The sequence below is a fragment of the Pleuronectes platessa genome, chromosome 7 (assembly GCF_947347685.1).
Source record: "Pleuronectes platessa chromosome 7, fPlePla1.1, whole genome shotgun sequence".
Classification (NCBI taxonomy): Eukaryota; Metazoa; Chordata; class Actinopteri; order Pleuronectiformes; family Pleuronectidae; genus Pleuronectes; species Pleuronectes platessa.
In genome coordinates, this window is record NC_070632.1 from 25,248,745 (window position 1) to 25,266,314 (window position 17,570).

Consider the following 17,570-nt stretch of genomic DNA (forward strand, 5'->3'; position numbering starts at 1 on the left):
ATCTGAAAGAAAACCTCAGATATTTTGAATAACATAAAAATTTTCAAAGAAAACAGAATGAATATGGAAACTTACATTATGACAATAAAGACAATATTTTACGAGGAAAAAACGTGTATTACAATTCATTTAATTCTACTTCATTAAAGTAAACAATGAAGCCTACTTTACCAACATCAGTACAGAGTGTACAGCAAAATCCAAAAAAAATGGAAAAGACAAAGTTGAATTTTTACACACACAATGAATATATAAATGAATTACTTTTCATTTAATTATACAAAGAAATAAAATATAAAAAAAATGTTTAGTCCTTTAATCAATACATTTACCTCTTTTACTGGTTTCGTTATCTTACTTTCTTTATTTGTTCCACACCTTTGTAAATATACTATTTTCTTCATTAGCTGGATTGATCAAATGAGCAGCATGCAGACTCAAATGCACCAGGTTTGGTAAATAAATACAGTTTTAGATTAACTTTGTCGTCATGGCAATTAGGTAATTTATATTAATATAATATAATGGTTTCTTTTCTTATTTAATGGGATTTGTTCTGTGTTAATGTGAAAGTTCAGTTAAAGTTATTTCATGGGAATCAAATGTTTAAATCAGCTACAAAGCTTTATAATCTTTACATAAATTAAGGTTTATAAAATCGGAAGAAAACCTATACAGTCCATGGTTTTTTATTAAAGCCTACAATACCCACAACTCCCCTTGCCGGTTGCGTCATATCCCTCCAACCAATGGCTTTCTCCGTTTGAGTCATGTGACCCGCGACGCAGCAGATTTGAATTAGTCGGGTACCTCTGTATGTTTTCGTGTCGCTGATTTGTGCGTTTTCAGATCATTTGAGGTTTGTAACTTTTACTTGATTTAAACTGTGAGCTCGGTGCGGGTCGTGTTTTCCGCTGAATTAAGCAACTCACTGTTTAAATTCTCAGTTTAAAACTCTTGTCACTTACCGTTTGGTTTACGTGGACAAATGACGGGCTAGCTAACGTTAGCTAAGTTAGCGTGAAAGCTAACGTCCTTGTGTGTGATTTAGGTGTAAAGTAAAGTGATTGTGGTTTAATGTCAGAGCTGAATGTGCCGCTGCAGGTCTGATCCGGGTCATTTCGTTTCACACAGAGAAGCACCAGCAGCGGGATGGATTGTCGAGCTAACGTCGGTAAGCTAACGTTGAGTCAGAATTAAACACCGCTAACGTGCTGTTCCTTTGCCTCATGGACTGTTTTTGTGTTTCTGGACAGATCTGTTCTTTCTGCCAGATGAGACGTTGGACTTCGATGTTTCTCTGTCACCTGCCAGGTAGGAAGCACATGTAAAGTGTGTCTGCTCCTTGTAACTGTAAAGCTGCTCCCTGGAGCTCGACCCGGATATAAGTTATCCCAAATGATCATGGTTGTCGGTATAAAAGCAGTGTTTTAAAAAATATACACCACATCAGACGTGTTGCGTTAACATTGAAGGAGGAATAATTCAGCTTGTTAAAGAAGCTTTTAGTTTAACAATGAAAAATGTAGTAATTAAATCAAATGTACATATAAAAACAGCACAACCACTATGAACAAAGTGTGTGCACGAAAGAGCTATACAGCCATCTGTAAACCTATTCGATGTCCGGTTTTGATCACAATATAAAATAACAACGGAAAACAAGCAGAGGAGAGAAGGTGGACAACTTTTGGACAACACCAGCAGCTCATCAAATCAAATCAAAGTTTATTGTCACATGCACCAATGACAGCGGCATCGGAGCAGTGAAATTCTTGTGACATGGCAGGCAACATCTACGCAGTAGACGACTTTACGAAATAGAAAAATAACATACTATATAACATGTAACATCGTAACATATAACATAGTCAGCTCATGCTGTCAATGTAACAACCAAATAACCATGGTAATCACTGTAGCAACTATCTGGCAGGAATAACCGTTTCATTCCTAATCTGTAGCATGATTTTATATATTACACTTCTTCTGCGTGATTGGTTTATTATTGATTTGACTGTCACAAATAAATAGGTGTTCCTCCTGCTTTGTACTTTCTTTGATCTTCTGACAAACCAGTACTTCCAGAGACTACTCCACTGGGCTCTTTGTCTTCACCTATGGCAGACCAATGCTAAGTTCAGCCCTGTGGGAATGTTTTTCCTTTTCTATTCTCACCATTTAATATATGGTTAATTGCTTATTACTTTTATTTAGTTAAAAAGTATTAAAAAAATTAAAATATCTATTTAAGCAAGTATAAGAAAATCCCAGCGACCAACCTCATTCATTAACAATAAATGTTGTAGTGACATATGCGTTTTGATTTACATTAAATTGACCTTGAAGGGACAGTTCACAGAAATGTTTCAATTCACTAATCTATATTTAGGCAAAAAAATGTAAATGTTTCTAGTTGAATTTGGATGTTGGGGCCTATGGACACCTGATGACACCACAGGAGCAGTAGTTTGTATATGTTTGAAGAATTGTTCATTTCAATTGTTTTGGATTTGGCTGCAACACTGTTTACCCCAGAAACACCATACATTTATTGTGTGCTCAAACACTTCACCCACCCATCCATCGGCATAGTGGTGAGTAGATAATGAGAGAATTTCTTTTTTTCAGTGAACTATCCCTTTAAGAAAAAAACAATAGAATTGTTGGTTATGCTCATCATTTACAACATTTATTGCTGAGCTTGGAACTGTCTCCCTCTTCATCCCTCAGATTGCAGGGCTGAGCCTCATCTCTGTTTTGATGTATTATTTCAGTTATTTGTCTGTGATCCTCTCAGCCGTGATATCTTTGACATTTCTCTCTGCAGCTTCAAAGGTGATGAAGACGAGGATGAGGTTTTCCTAGGTCCGGTTAGCCATAAAGAGAGGTGTGCTTCGGTGAACGTGGCACCTCGTCTCGAGGACCTAGACGGTGGTGAGCGGGTGAGCCTGAGCCCGCTGACTGAAGATCAGCTGGAGTCTGTATGTCAGGAAGCACTCAAACTAGCCACCCAGCTGCAGAACAGCGAGCTGAGCCAGCCGCATCGTGAGGTTGGCGAGACCACCACGATGACCACAAACAACAACACCACCAACCACAGAGATGAGTTCGTCCAGGACAAAGTGGCCAAACTGAACATGCTCGGTCAGACTGCGAGTGCACTCAGCCCCATCAAACGCCAGACCTTCTGCGTGCAGGACAGTCCCATGAAGGAGCTTCCCCCTGCTGTCCAGCGCCGCCTGCTGAGGGGAAGCGGAGCCAACATAGCCCATAGTGTTCCCACCAACAAACCATCATCAACCCGCCACACCTCCATCAATGTGGCTTCATCCAACCGCCTTTCCTCTACCACATCATCCAACCGCCTTTCCTCTACAGCATCATCCACTCGTCCAACTACGAGACTCAGCACATCCAGCCCCGTCACTGTGGCAAAGGCTCAGCCAAGGATGGTGCTGCGAGGGAAGGTTGCACTGGGCGTTGGTGTCGTGCTGCCAAGCAAACCAGCTGCCCCACCATCTTCCTGTTCAGCCAGCAAGAGCAGAGTGGAGAAGACCAGACTGCAACCACCGAGCAAAGTAGGGGAGATGTTTGATATTGTACTTTTCAGATGACAAGAGTAACAATCAGTTTATAAAACACCAAACTTGTGTCAACCCATAACACCAGATATATGTTGTTGGTCTGTTCAACAACTGGTGGCCTGTATCCAGAACCTGATATTAAATACTCTTCTGGGTTCTTGGTGCATTTCCATCAGGTTGTACAGAGCATGATACCTTAAATATGTTTTTAAAGAGTAATTTTTATGTTTTTTTCAGTAGTATAGTACAGTTGTAGGACAAAGGGCAATGAAAAATTGGTACCAGCACTGATGTAGGAGGCCTCACATGGGTGGTGCACTGAACTGAAGGGGAGCAGCTCCAGGACAGTTCCCAGCTCACTCACTTGCCCCCATAGCCACTTGTTGATCCATGTTGGCGAATTATTCAAATTTCCATCGCATTTACTAAACTGTGGAGATCCTCTAGTCTAGAGTTTCTCTGCAGGTCTGTACCAAACTGTACCTGTGAACAAAAATGTCCTATTGAGAGCCTCTGGAGTTTCTGCAAACGTTGTCTTTCTGGCCCGCCAAGTATGAAGTCAGTAGAAACTCCGGAGGAGACTTTGGGCCTCATTTACTAACATTTGCTCAGAAAGTCTCCGGCTCCGGAGGGTCATGTCTTAAAACGGCTATTCAAACAGACATGGGTGAAATGAGAACCTCTTTGGTGTGGGTTAAAAAAGCAGACAGGGTCAGTTCACAAGGGTCCTGTGATAGAATACCTTTTTTTCACTCTCATATCATCGACAGTCAAATCAAAATGTTCCTCCTGTAAATCACTGGTGATTTCTTACCTAAACAATATTTTTTCCGCTTGCCTGCTTTCTTGATGAGCAGTTAATCTGAAACTTTTCCCCTTGGCAACAGTGGAAAGTGGTCTTTGTCAAATGGTAACACAGCTCGTTTCCTTTCACTTTTAAAAGTCACTTTTTAACTCATTACATCTCACTTGTTTAATACAAACACAAGCCAAGTAAAAAAAAAAGGGTTAGGGTTATTTTTTTTTATTCATATTTCTTCTCATATTCATCATCTGTGACCCCCTCAGTGGTACCTGGTGCCCCAATGCTGGGGTCCTAACCCCCAGTGTTGGAAGTGCTCAGACAATAGATGAATGAAATTATGTTCATGTCACCTGTCTGCTTTTTCTTCAGGTGGTGGGGGGTCGAAGACGGAGCCCGTCCTCTCATCCTTCCAGTAGGGCGGAGTCTTACGAGGATCTAATCTCAGATTCGGCGAGCATGGCCTCTGACCTCAGCGACTCATCCCTCAACTCCAGCCTGCTGGGAAAACGCATGCTGGCTCCGCCCACCAAGGTAACAAATGTGTAACAGCAGTGCCAAAACAATTTTTATAATCGAATCAGACACTGCAGTCAAGCACAGTCAATGAATCTGGTGTTTGTTTGATTTTTCTTCATTTCATCAGAATGTTGTGAGGAACCTGTCAGGAGTGAAAGCTCCACCACTTCAGAATAGAAGGGTGGCAGACAGGAAGAACACATCGTCATCCTCGTCCTCAGTCTCCAGCTTCAACTCCAGTTTGTCTGTGTCCCCCACTAAAGGTATGCTAACTGCTAACCGCTTTTATTCCACTGCGACCTAAATGACGCAGTCTCTTGCCGTTACTTCAACTTGTTTGAGGATTTATGGGCCTCCTGCTAAAAACTCTTCAATTTCATTGTCGTCTCAGTAGGGCTGTTAAACGCTAAAGATTTATCAGATTAATCACAGGGTAGCTGAGGATTAATTAGGATTAATCACCATTTGTCAATTTGATCGAAAAATCACTATTTTCTCTGAATATTGTTGGGGCATTGGAAAGATAAATGACAGAAGGCGGATATATACATATAGTTTGTTTTATTGATGACAACTCCAAATGATGGCCTTATTAAGATTGAAAAATAACATAAAATCAAACAAAAAACATACCACAACGTAATTCCATTTGGCTGTCTCGTTGCTATACCTCTGAGCAAATAAAGGATGATGTTTTTTAGAACATAAACTAAAAGATAAGCTTTATCATTAAACAATTTGGAGCCTGGAGCAAATCAAACAAACACTAAGTTACTTCATGTACTGATCAGGTCCTGAACTACTGATGGGTGTTTATTAGTTCAAGTGAGAGCAGGTCAGAGTGGAGGGTATGGGTACATGGATTGGGTGATTCTGCGCATTCATTTATGCGTACATTTTGATTTTCAAAGATGGCTTTCCTGCTCTTATCCAATGAGAGCACGCAGCAGCTCGATTTTCTTTACAGATGTTTTCTTCTTCTTTTTTTAATCTCAGGTAAACTGAACTCATCTCTGAACCGGAGTCTAAGCAGCACCACTGGCCCTGCTCCCAATAGCATCAACAGGCTGGCAAATCCCAGCAAACCATGTCGTTCCACTGTCTATGCCACTGCAGATCCAACATCCTCCACCACTGGAGGCAGGCGCTCGCTGTCCATGCAGGCTAGGAAGCTGTCTGATGTGGAGCCCTTCAAAGCAATAAGGTCCACGTCACTGAAGAGAGCTGAGGCCACACCCCTCCAGCTGACACCAGCCAAGAGAATGTTGCAGAGGACCAGCTCCGTCCCCCCCACCGCATTTGTCCGCCCGCAGAGTGGATTGAAAGCCAAACCCAAACCTGAGGCTCAAATACTACCAACTGCCAGCGGAGGAGCCAGAGGAGACCAACACGGAGATGGTGAGAGATGCTGTGAATGACCAAGCTGTTTCAGAAATTCAGAAAATTTCGATTTTTGTTAAGTGACAGAAATATAGATTATGCTACTTTAAACTAAGCTCCTCCTCCACACTATAGCACTGTGACAAATAATAGCATTATATGTCACAGTGCTACAGTGACAAATAATATCCTGCAGATGCCCCTGTATCTGCAGGATATTATTTGCCCTAGTCTAGGGGCATCTGCAGGATATTATCGTCGGCAATCAAAAACTTTGCTCCAGTGCATTTTTCTATTGACCTAATTACTAAGAACAGAGTTGCTGTATCAGAGTCTAAAATCTAAATCCACAGACAAACATCCTGCAAAGTACCTTGAGAAACTGCAAGGAAAACTGCTGTTTTAGAGGCAGAAAATATAAGTTGTTTTTGTGAACTGCACTTTGCATCTAGTCAATTGATAAATAAAAACTAGCTATTACATTATGTTTAGAGCATCCTCACTTTACTCTTGCAATGTACTGTGAGTATAAATACTGATTCCATCTAAAAAATAAAATGCTCAGGCCTCTGCAATAGAACAAACAATGGTACCAGTTTAATTTAATTTTTTCCTGCATACAATCTCAATGTGGTTCTTTAGTAAAATAGACCAAAAGCAATTAGACAGTTTGATGCCTTAAGTACCATACGATTCACTGCTGCTCTTCTCCTTCAGAACAAATATGATTTGAATCAAATCTTTTAGGTCACACTAAGTTAGTTTTCAGTTTCTGTATTTGATTCTCTAATACACCTGTGTCTGTTCTTTTTTCATCACCAGGGGTCCCAAAGATGCTGAAGCCAACGAGAATGGTGTCAGCGAGCAGCATGGAAAGGTCGGTAACATCATACTACACAACTTTCACTGGAAAAGTGTCATCTGTGGTAAAATACTATCTTTTATGTCCATGAAAATATCACAAAAAAACTGCTGAATGTGTTCAAGTAGTGCAGTGATATCCTTGTTTATACAGTCTTAGGTAAGTTACTGTTTCCCAAATAAAGCCCTTAAAAGCTTAGCCTACCTGCTCATCAGCCATTGTAGTGGCAAAGGAGCGTTTTTACAACAAACTTATTGTTTAAAATAATTTTTTTCAGCATAGATCATTTTTATGAGGTGTCCAGAACAACATACTAAAAGTCCTAAGAATTCCTGGTACAACATACTAAAAGTCAAATTCATTTTCAAAGAAACTTGTAATAAAACTTTTTTTACTTTTCATTGGTACTTTCATTGTGTAAGGTTTCATTTTGATAGGAGTAAAGGAAAAACATAGCCCCAATGGGGTGTATTGTTGCCTGGCCTTATTGGCCCACAACTCGGATAGATGAGAATTAAACATATTTCCTCAACTAGGATTTCTATGGACTTTTAGTATGTTGATCTGGACAGCTCATAAAAATGATCTATGCTGGAAAAAATTATTCTACAATTACTTCGATTTTTGGCTCCAAAATGTGTTACTTTGCCTGGACTATTGGCACGCAAAGACGGTGAGCGTAGCTGGTAAACATATTTGACCATTTGGCAGCTAAAAAAGTCACCTATTATCTTCAGGTGTGTAGAGACCAAAAACTGAGCTAAAATAGAATATTGTACTTACATTCATCAGGAGGACGCAAGCACCGCTCCAAATTTTAAATAAGTTTCTCTGTAACTGCTACATCGAACATTCTGATGAAACTGGATCTGATCCACTTAATCAATACTGACACAAATAGGCACAAAACACTGAAGGGTTGAGGAGAATATATTTTATACGATGTATGGAGACATTCTTACCACAGTTATATCTGTCTCGTAGAACAGTGAGTCTGTTTCTGACTCACTCCCCCTCTGACCTGCGCTCACTTTACATTTTACCATTAAACACTGATTACAAGTTATTAGGAAACATACAGGACTGATATTTACTTTGTTTGTTTGATTCGCTCCAGAGTTTATTAGACACATGTTTAAAGCCTGTATGCAACACAAGACATACCGTGATGCGCATAGTCCGGACATCAGGGCTACAGTAACCGGAACGATCCGGTTACTTGATCCCACATCATCGATAACTAACTAAATACATGTGATTATCAGTTTGCGTAAAGAGTAACAGAGACGAGCAGACACGTGCACAAACACACACCTGCAGACGAGAAGTTCCTTCTGCAGGTTATAACACAACCCAGAGTTTTAACTTCTTTTTTGCAATTGTTATCGAGGAACATAAATATGAATTCAGGTTTTTATAAAGATGTGTTCTAGGTGTGTGTTTAGAATACATCAGAGGAGCAGAGTCACTTGTTGATCAGTCGAGTAATGCGCCTCAGTGCAGAGGCACTGCTAAGGGGGGCTGGGTGGGGCCACCTTGTTACAGTAAAGGCTATAATCAGAGTTGGTCTTTTTAAGGTGCAGCACACAAGTCTAAACTGAATGAATGTCCAATCAGCGTGGAGAGCACTTAGTTATAGGGTTAAACCTTATTTTGTAAATTACAGCACGATTGTAATGACAGTTATTCTCTATTACCTTTTTTAAAGCACTTTCTTAATAAAAGTTGAGTTCATATTTGTCTGACTGAAGTAATTAACTGATGAAAAAACAGCTATGTCCAGTAATACAGGAAATTATGGGTGTGATGCATTGAAATAAGCATTAGCATCTCTATTTCTTCTAGCATCGCTACTTCCGCTAGCAGACTTTTAGGCCTCAAAATAGGTAAAAATTATGTCGTTTCGAGGAATTCCGGACACTCTGGGGACACCATAGGAGCAGTATGGAGGCATGTTATGTTTTTTTCTGTTGTTTTTACGTTTGAAAAATCTACCACTGTTACTCCAATTTGATTTGGCTGGAAACCTGTTTACCCCTGACTCTCCAGAAGGTTTGAGTTGACTCAAAAAATTCACCCACCCCTCCATCAGCATAGTAGGGAATAGATAAGAGTGAATTTTTTTGGTGAACTATCCCTTTAAGGACTCTGATCCGACACCATGCAGGCTGTTGTCCAGTCCATCAACTGGTCAAGAAAAAGGGGTTCATGTCAGTCCGACACAAATAACTTAACATGCATCATATCTTTGACACAGAGGCGCCTTACTGGAATTTCGACAGGTTGGCACCAAGAGAGAAAAGTCATATGTATCCATAGATCATTTTAAAGAAATGAATGAAAGGATACCATAAGTGTAAAGAACTTTCACTACTACAACATCATCGCTCCTACCAGTCTGTGTAGCCTCAGTCTGAGATCTCCAGTTGTGTTTATTGGGTTTTTATTCAACCTACTATTAAGTTTCTGGCTGTTGCCATCACTTATGGTCCTCTTCTCCTGTAGTCTTCCTCAGAAGCTTACTGCAGGTCCTCTGACACCCTGTCCTGGGGGATGCAAGTCTCTGCAGATGAAGGCGCGCCGTCCCTCTGCCCTTCCCACCCCACTGAGGCACAGAATGTCTTCTATTCCCACACCCACGCCCACCAAGACCCGGCCTGCCAGGCCACCGCCCACCTCTGATACTGACAGCGCCCCAAGCGCTGACGGTATGGAAAGTAGCTGCAGGTGAGAACCTTAAATCTGCAGTTGACGAATAAAAAAGCTGCTCACCCCATTGCTTCCTGGCTGTTACCATGAGAAAACATGTAGAGTGCTAAATCTTTCATTTACCTCTGTTTTGTGTTGTCTTCCTGTGTAGCCCCGCCCCTGTAAATTTACAGGAAGAGGAGCCTGTTGATGCCCCGGATATTCAGCCCTTCTCTCTGGAGGAGGAACAGCCCCCTGATGGCCCACCCTGCAGTGCTCCACAGCCTGAACAGTCAGAGAGCATGGACCCTAACGTACCGAGCCAGGTCCAATCAGAGCCCATTCAAAACCTGATCGAACTGGGGACTGCAGAGGAAAGCAATAGCAAGGCAGAGGAGGTCAGAGCTCACGCTCATAACACACATGTGTTACCCGTTTTAATCATTTGCCCATGACTGCGAGGAAGGTAGTACATTTTGAGAGCTTTCAAATTCTTTGTGATCAAGTTTGATATCAAACAGCTTGGGGTGGTTAGAGGCGACCAACTTCCAGGAGCGCAACACTGGAGCTATCTCCCAGAACCGGCATGAAAATGACTAGGGGAGAGCGGGGTAATGTTTTTTGTTTTTTTTTCACATTTGCTCCCCTCTACATTACATTACATGTCATTTAGCTGACGCTTTTGTCCAAAGCGACTTACATTTTTAGTACACTCAGCATTTATGAGGGGCGAGCTAAAATGATATATCAGTCAAATGTACACATTTCCCAGTAATTCAGGATATTTTCTAGCAATGGAAATGATCAGAATGTCTTCAGCACAAAGGGCAGTGAAAATATGATTGTTTTTTTAAAAGTGGTCTTGTGTCTCACTTTTCCCCCGTAGCGGGGGAAAAGTGAGACACAAGATCCACTTACCTTTTCCACTTTAAAACTACCATAACAACACATGTTGTAATAGTTAAAAATCCCGACAGCTAGATTGGCAACCACTAATATCGGACTAGTAACAGAATCATGGGGATTGGTCAATTAAGCACATTTATGATTATTATGATTCATGTGATCTCTTGCACACCCTAGCTTACCTGCACATTGTTTCTTTGTCCAATTGGCAGGGACAGGGATATTGTTTTTCTCTGCGTATTCAAATGCCAGTTCACGGCACTTAACTGGAGCAAGGCCATGGAACTGGTTAGCTAGTTGTTTCAAGTGTTTGGCAAGCTCCTCCTCCATCTCATCTGTGAATATTCTCTTTACCTCAGCTACGGCACCCCAGGCTACTGATTTTACTTTCCCTTTCTCTATTTTCTTATCAATATTTCTATCCCTTCCAAATTTTCTTAAGGACTTCTTTCCTTGCATGACCTCAGCGGCTGCACTCTCCATCTCTGCGAGAGGTGTATGATATAAGTTTTTCTACCTGATTCAATTTGTTTTGACACAAAAGTTGATTAAGTTCAAAGCAAGAAAATTTACTTTTACATGCAAAAAACACATTTTTGTGAAAAAACATACTTTCCACAGCACCAGCACCAACTCCTCCTTCATAGCAAGGGGGGGAATGGGAGGGGCTTGAAAACATAATGGCCAAATGACCACAAATGTGTTCTGTTGCCTAGATACAGGGGGTTTCTCACATGACCCGATGTCTCACATTACCCCGCTCTCCCCTACCTGTTACTTTTCAAGGGACAAAGGTCGAGGAGGGTCAGGAATTGTTTTGCTATGGTATTAAATTATAATGAATTTGCTGGTGTTCAGGGCTTCTGGAGGCTAAACGTATGTTAACCCAAACTCTGTTCCAATCAAACGCTGAGCTCAGATCTGGAACAGGCTAGGTCTCTGTAAGTGTAGTGACAATCTAGAGTTTTAAATCCCTGTCAGAATATAATGTTACTTCGGAAGTGCATTTCCAGAAAGGTTTGACCTTGTCTGATTTTATTATTTAAATAATAAAACGTTTATGTTTTTTGACCGCTTTTCGTCTTGTTGCAGTTTGTAAACTCATTAGAGGATTCGATCTTGTTGGTCACAGCATTTTGGTGTCCACATTTTGTGGCCTCGTCTTGTTCCAGCTTTTGATCCCGATGAAGTTTGAGGTCTGTCAGTGAAGCTTCTTAACGTGTTTTGTCTGTCTCTTTCTAGTCTGTAGCCTTGTCAGACTTGGTCTCATCTCAGGTGTTGGTTCTCTGTTGGTTCTGAGTAAAAACAATTATGGTGGCACAAAACTTGAATCTGATCAGGACAATGTGTCTTGTCTCTTCACTTATTTATGAATCAATTTTCTGAAACAAATTTTTTCATTGAATCATGTTCAGTCCAGAGTTAAGAGATGTTATAATTTGTTTGTGTCCTATTTGTTTGTGCCAAGGTGGCTGGATTTTTCTGCATTACCTTACAGATATTCATCACCCTCTGTTCTATCTACAGATTCTCCTGTTGGATCTTCCAGCTCCAACTCTGCAGCCTCAAGAGAAACTGCTCATTGACCTAAACAACACCCCCGACTTGATCCGGACCAATGGCAAGACCTGCACCACAACTCAGGTAACGCCTCACGTCCGCTTATATTCACAGACAATATGTTGTAACACTTTCATAGCAATAATGTGTGAAGTTATGCTAAAAGTCCATAAGTATGTGGACAGGCCTTCGTAAGCCTACAGAGAATTATCACTTGAGTGTGTAGCTATTCAGCTTCACAGAGCTTCATAACTAGCTTTCAGACATGCACACAAAAAATGTATGTAAAGCTGTATGTGAGAACGCAAATAGCTGAGTCAAATAATGCGGAGATTCATTGCAAGAACACAGCCAGATATCTTCCAGAGGATTCACCGCGATCGCGTGGCATTGTTGATGATATTTCTTACACGTGATAAAAATAATGCTAATATCTCTGGATGAAGAATAGGAGCCATACATGTAGGAGAAGATGCCAACTAGCAAAGACAATGAGATCCAAGAACTCTGGTCATAAGGGCAGATGCCGCAGTTTATGGGCTGTAAACCAAAACACTTGCTTTCTACCCAGATGCCAATTAGCACCTAAATATTCTGAACGTTTACCTGTTGGAAATGCGTCCGACCCGCACAATCTCTAGCTGCGTTCCTCACATGTGAAAAGCAAAGTGCAAAAATCTGGACAATTGGTCCCAGGTATTATCCAGAGTTCGTGTCTGAAAACGGCCGTGTGATTTTCAGTTTGTTGTTTCATCCAAGCCACAGCGTTAACGGCTATGTTCAGTCTCACCGCTCTCTGTGTCGTTTTCGGCTGCAGCACTCATCCGTTTCCTCAGAGAGAAATAAAACTGTCCACTCTTTACTCAAGTGGAGCATTTAGCTAGCCTGACGTTGTCATACTCATAATTCTAGTCAGAATATGAGTCTGATTCTGCTCCATTGGGCTGTGATTATGGGGCGTGTTTCAACCGAACCAGGATAAAAAATGCCTCTTCGCTCAATTGGATAGACCTAGAACCAATCAGAGCAACGTAGTATGCTAGTACCTATGTTAAGCGACGCATAGTTGTTGTCAACAGAACTCAAGCGAACTTACTTAATCGACACCTATGATACTATGTTTACAACATTTGATTCATATCACGGCATTGTGAGTTATTTACTAAGTCAGACAGTCTAGACTTTCTCTTACCATTGGTAAGTGACATGAACTTCATCCAGGACGATACCTATTACGCCGGGTTCACACCGGACACGGAAGCATATTTGATCATTTATATCATATAAAACATGTCAAAACGATCGCTGCACGGCGCTAGGAAGTCTTGGTGCAGCGCGGCGCTTCAGCCTCCGGTGTGACCCGCACAAAGGTTTAACATGGGAGTGGATGGGAGCCAGCTGTTATTTAAGGCTTGGCGCTGCGCTTATGCGTCGCTTTTGCGCCGCTTCAGCGTCCGGTGTGAACCCGGCGTTACGTTGGCTTGAAAAACATCGGGGCCTAGCATGTCCCTCCACTTCTTGTTCAGCAGCCAGGATTCCGGGCTTCCGAAAAGGAGCTGGCAACGGCCGCTGGTAATGTCCACCTCGTGCACGCCGAGTTGCATCGCCGTGATGCCCATTTCTTCGGTGACGTGGTTGATCACGTTACTGTTGATCATCTGTCCATCATCTTATAAAGCCTGCCCTGACAATTTGATTGGTCCGAACAGCTTCTGTTCGGGCATAGTTTCTCCCCAACAGAGCGATGCCAGACCGAACTTCCCGACCTCAAATGTTGTGGGGGGGGGGCTAATGTTCGTCTGGCATCCAGGCTAGCATTTAGCAGCTGAAGAGTCAAATATTTCCTTCCGGAGTAAGTAGAGACCAACAATATGTCAATGTTGTGTCAGAGCTATTTCCACAATCCAAGCAAAATCATGTTTGTGTACACTACCGTTCAAAAGTTTGGGTTCACTTAATTTTTCAAAGAAAAGCACTGTTTTTTTCAATGAAGATAACATTAAATTAATCAGAAATACATTGTTCATGTGATAAATGACTATTCTATGTGGAAACATCTGGTTTTTAATGAAATATCTACATAGGTGTATAGAGGCCCATTTCAAGCAACTATCACTCCAGTGTTCTAATGGTACATTGTGTTTGCTAATCGCCTTAGAAGACTATTGGATGATAAGAAAACCTTTGAAAACCCTTGTGCAATTATGTTAGCACAGCTGAAAACTGTTTAGCTGCTGAGAGAAGCTATAAAACTGGCCTTCCTTTGAGCTAGTTGAGTATCTGGAGCATCACATTTGTGGGTTCCATTATTCTCTCAAAATGGCCAGAAAAAGAGAACTTTCATGTGAAACTCGCCAGTCTATTCTTGTTCTTAGAAATGAAGGCTATTCAATGCGAGAAATTGTGAAGAAACTGATAATTTCCTACAACGGTGTGTACTACTCCCTTCAGTGAACAGCACAAACGGGCTTTAACCAGAGTAGAAAGAAGAGTGGGAGGCCCCGGTGTACAACTCAGCAAGAAGACAAGTATATTAGAGTATCTAGTTTGAGAAATAAACGACTCACAGGTCCTCAACTGGCAGCTTCTTTAAATTGTACCCGCAAAACGCCAGGTTCAACGTCTACAGTGATGCTGGCCTTCTAGGCAGAGTGGCAAAGAAAAAGCCATATCTGAGACTGGCCAATAAAAATAAAAGATGGATATGGGCAAAAGAACACAGACATTGGACAGAGGAAGATTGGAAAAAAATGTTATGGACAGACGAATCAAAGTTTGAGGTGTTTGGATCACATAGAAGAACATTTGTGCGACGCAGAACAGTGAAAAGATGCTGGAAGAGTGCCTGACGCCACCTGTCAAGCATGATGGAGGTCATGTGATGGTCTGGGGCTGCTTTGGTGCTGGTCATGTGGGAGATTTGTACAAGGTAAAAGGGATTTTAAATAAGAAAGGCTATTTCTCCATTTTGCAATGCCATGCCATACCCTGTGGACAGCGCTAAATTGGAGCCAATTTCCTCCTACAACAGGACAATGACCCAAAGCACACCTCCAAATTATGCAGGAACTAGTGCCAGAAGTAGGCAGCTGGTAAGCTGTCTGTAATGGAGTGGCCAGCGCAGTCACCAGATCTCAACCCCCTTGAGCTGTTGTGGGATCAGCTTGACCGTATGGTACGCAAGAAGTGCCCATCAAGCCAATCCAACTTGTGGGAGGGGCTTCAGGAAGCGTGGTGTGAAATTTCTACAGATTTCCTCAACAAATTAACAGCTAGAATGCCAAAGGTCTGCAATTCTGTAATTGCTGTAAATGAAGCATTCTTTGACGAAAGCAAAGTTTGAAGAACAGAATTAATATTTCAAATAAAAATCATTATTTCTAACCTTGTCAAGGTCTTGACTATATTTTCTGTTCATTTTGCAACTCATCCGATAAATAAAAGTGTGACTTTTCATGGAAAACATAAAATTGTCTGGGTGACCCCAAACTTTTGAACGTAGTGTACATGTTGGTGATTATTTAGAGAAGATGATTTAAATTAATTTCAGGTATAACAAGTGGATAAATCAATCCGTTTTACAGTATATATTGGATTATAAGCATAGCTTTAAGTGGTAAAACTCCCTTTAAACTGATCAAATAATATGAAATTCATCACTTAATTTTTTAACTAAAAGGATTAGAAATAGAGGGGAAATTAGTGCATCTTAAAGTCGTTTGTCCATTTTTAAAACTGCTGATAGTCCTTCAAGTTACTTCAATCAATTAGTGAATGAATTGATTGGGGCTGATGTTGCTTCAAATTTGTAACACAACAACAAATGTGTTTTTATAAGGGTTGGCAAGTGAAGGGATCTCTGGCTGCCAGACCAGTGCTAATGTTTTTGGAATAAAAAAGGGATGAACACTTCACATTGTCTAGTTCCCCCGTGCACAAAACCTGCTCTTAAAGAATTTGTCTTATTTAGAGGAGATGTAGTAAAATTCATGATTAAAAAAGTAAATTTTTTATTGTTTTTGTTTGTTTAAAGCAGCTGATCGACCTGAGCTCTCCGCTCATCAGGTGGAGTCCAGAAGACAAGAAGGAAAACAACGCTCCGCTCATCAACCTCTCCTTCTGATCCACATCCTCCTGAACACGTGGACCTGCTGGCCTCTGCAGTAAACTGGACTCATCAGGTTTCTGTCTCCAGAAACTCTGATGATCCAGTTAAGACGACAACAGAGTTTTGAATCAGTGAAATCTTTACTGAATTCTGAGTATTATGTTTTAAATTATGAAAATATTCAGAGGATGCTGAAGTTTTTCTGCACCTGACTGTACTTTTCATCGTCTCTGTCTCTGCGCTCTTATTAATGTTTGAATAAATGTTATTGTCACTACTGTATACTGATGTTCCTGTCTCTGTTCTGTCCACCACATTGAAACCTGATAATTGACAGTTTCTGAGTCCCTATCATAACCTAACTGAAACCGGCCGTTTAAAATGACTACAAGTCGCTTTCACTTCAGAACTACAATGGCACTTAGTACGGCACAGTCGTCCACCAAGGCCCAACAGTTCCCTTAAATCCAATCAAGCAGCACCAAATTTCCCTCTCTATTTTGTTTTGAGATATAAGGACACTTGGCAAGACAAATGTATTTGTGGTCTTTTTATCATCTGCAGAACACTGTGTTGTTGGTAACTGTTGGCGTGTGGGCTTGTATCTTAAAAGAGAATAAAGACAAAGATTCTTACTTGGAGAAATCAACTGTCAGTAAGTGTCTGTGCTTCCAGACAAGTATGAAGCAAGAGAGAAAATACCAGAACCTTCAACTATTACTACCTGTCATTTAAAACAAGGTGACCTCTTATTGTATATTTCTATTCCAATTACTTTCAACATTCTATTGCCAGCCAACAGTTTGTGATAGAGTTTGTCAATTAAAAATTTAGCAAATAAAATCTAGCTTTTTTTTTTTAAAGTTTTGTCTAATGCATGAATGTAATATCCCAGACGGATCTGATATGACATTATTGATAATACTTAGCTTTTTAATTTACGACATGATAAATATGCACATGTAGCCGAACAGTGAGAAGTTTTAGTCCCATTTTATTTAATGCTTAAAGCAGATGACTAATCCATTGTCCTCATAATATGTGTATGGCATTGTGTGTGTCTGTCCCCATTTCTCTGGAACATTTCATCACACTGTTCCTGTTACTATGATAAGAAAACAGGTTGTAAACTTTTTATTTTTGCCACACCTAAATCCT

General features: G+C 40.9%; 1 protein-coding gene across 3 annotated transcripts; it reads left to right on the plus strand.

Annotated features, from left to right (window-relative positions):
- Positions 1 to 767: 767 nt before the first annotated feature.
- Positions 768 to 16,694, plus strand: gtse1 (G-2 and S-phase expressed 1). Of its 3 annotated transcripts, none has more exons than XM_053427935.1 (12): positions 768 to 859; positions 1,105 to 1,174; positions 1,257 to 1,314; positions 2,831 to 3,581; positions 4,762 to 4,923; positions 5,036 to 5,171; positions 5,905 to 6,306; positions 7,111 to 7,165; positions 9,656 to 9,877; positions 10,011 to 10,236; positions 12,272 to 12,388; positions 16,338 to 16,694. In XM_053427935.1, exons 2-12 carry the CDS (start codon positions 1,153 to 1,155, stop codon positions 16,425 to 16,427), a joined length of 2,241 nt encoding a protein of 746 aa, XP_053283910.1. In that variant the 5' UTR covers positions 768 to 859; positions 1,105 to 1,152; the 3' UTR covers positions 16,428 to 16,694. The 3 variants fall into 3 exon arrangements, with proteins under 3 accessions (XP_053283910.1, XP_053283911.1, XP_053283912.1); XM_053427936.1 differs by having other exon boundaries at positions 16,341 to 16,694; XM_053427937.1 differs by having other exon boundaries at positions 6,025 to 6,306.
- The last annotated feature ends 876 nt before the right edge of the window (positions 16,695 to 17,570 follow it).

Coding starts and splice junctions, on each gene's coding strand:
- gtse1 (XM_053427935.1), top strand. CDS start 1,153: ATGGATTGTCGAGCTAACGTCG. Junction 10,237..12,271: donor GCAATAGCAAGGCAGAGGAG/GTCAGAGCTCAC, acceptor TTCTATCTACAG/ATTCTCCTGTTGGATCTTCC. Junction 12,389..16,337: donor AGACCTGCACCACAACTCAG/GTAACGCCTCAC, acceptor GTTTGTTTAAAG/CAGCTGATCGACCTGAGCTC.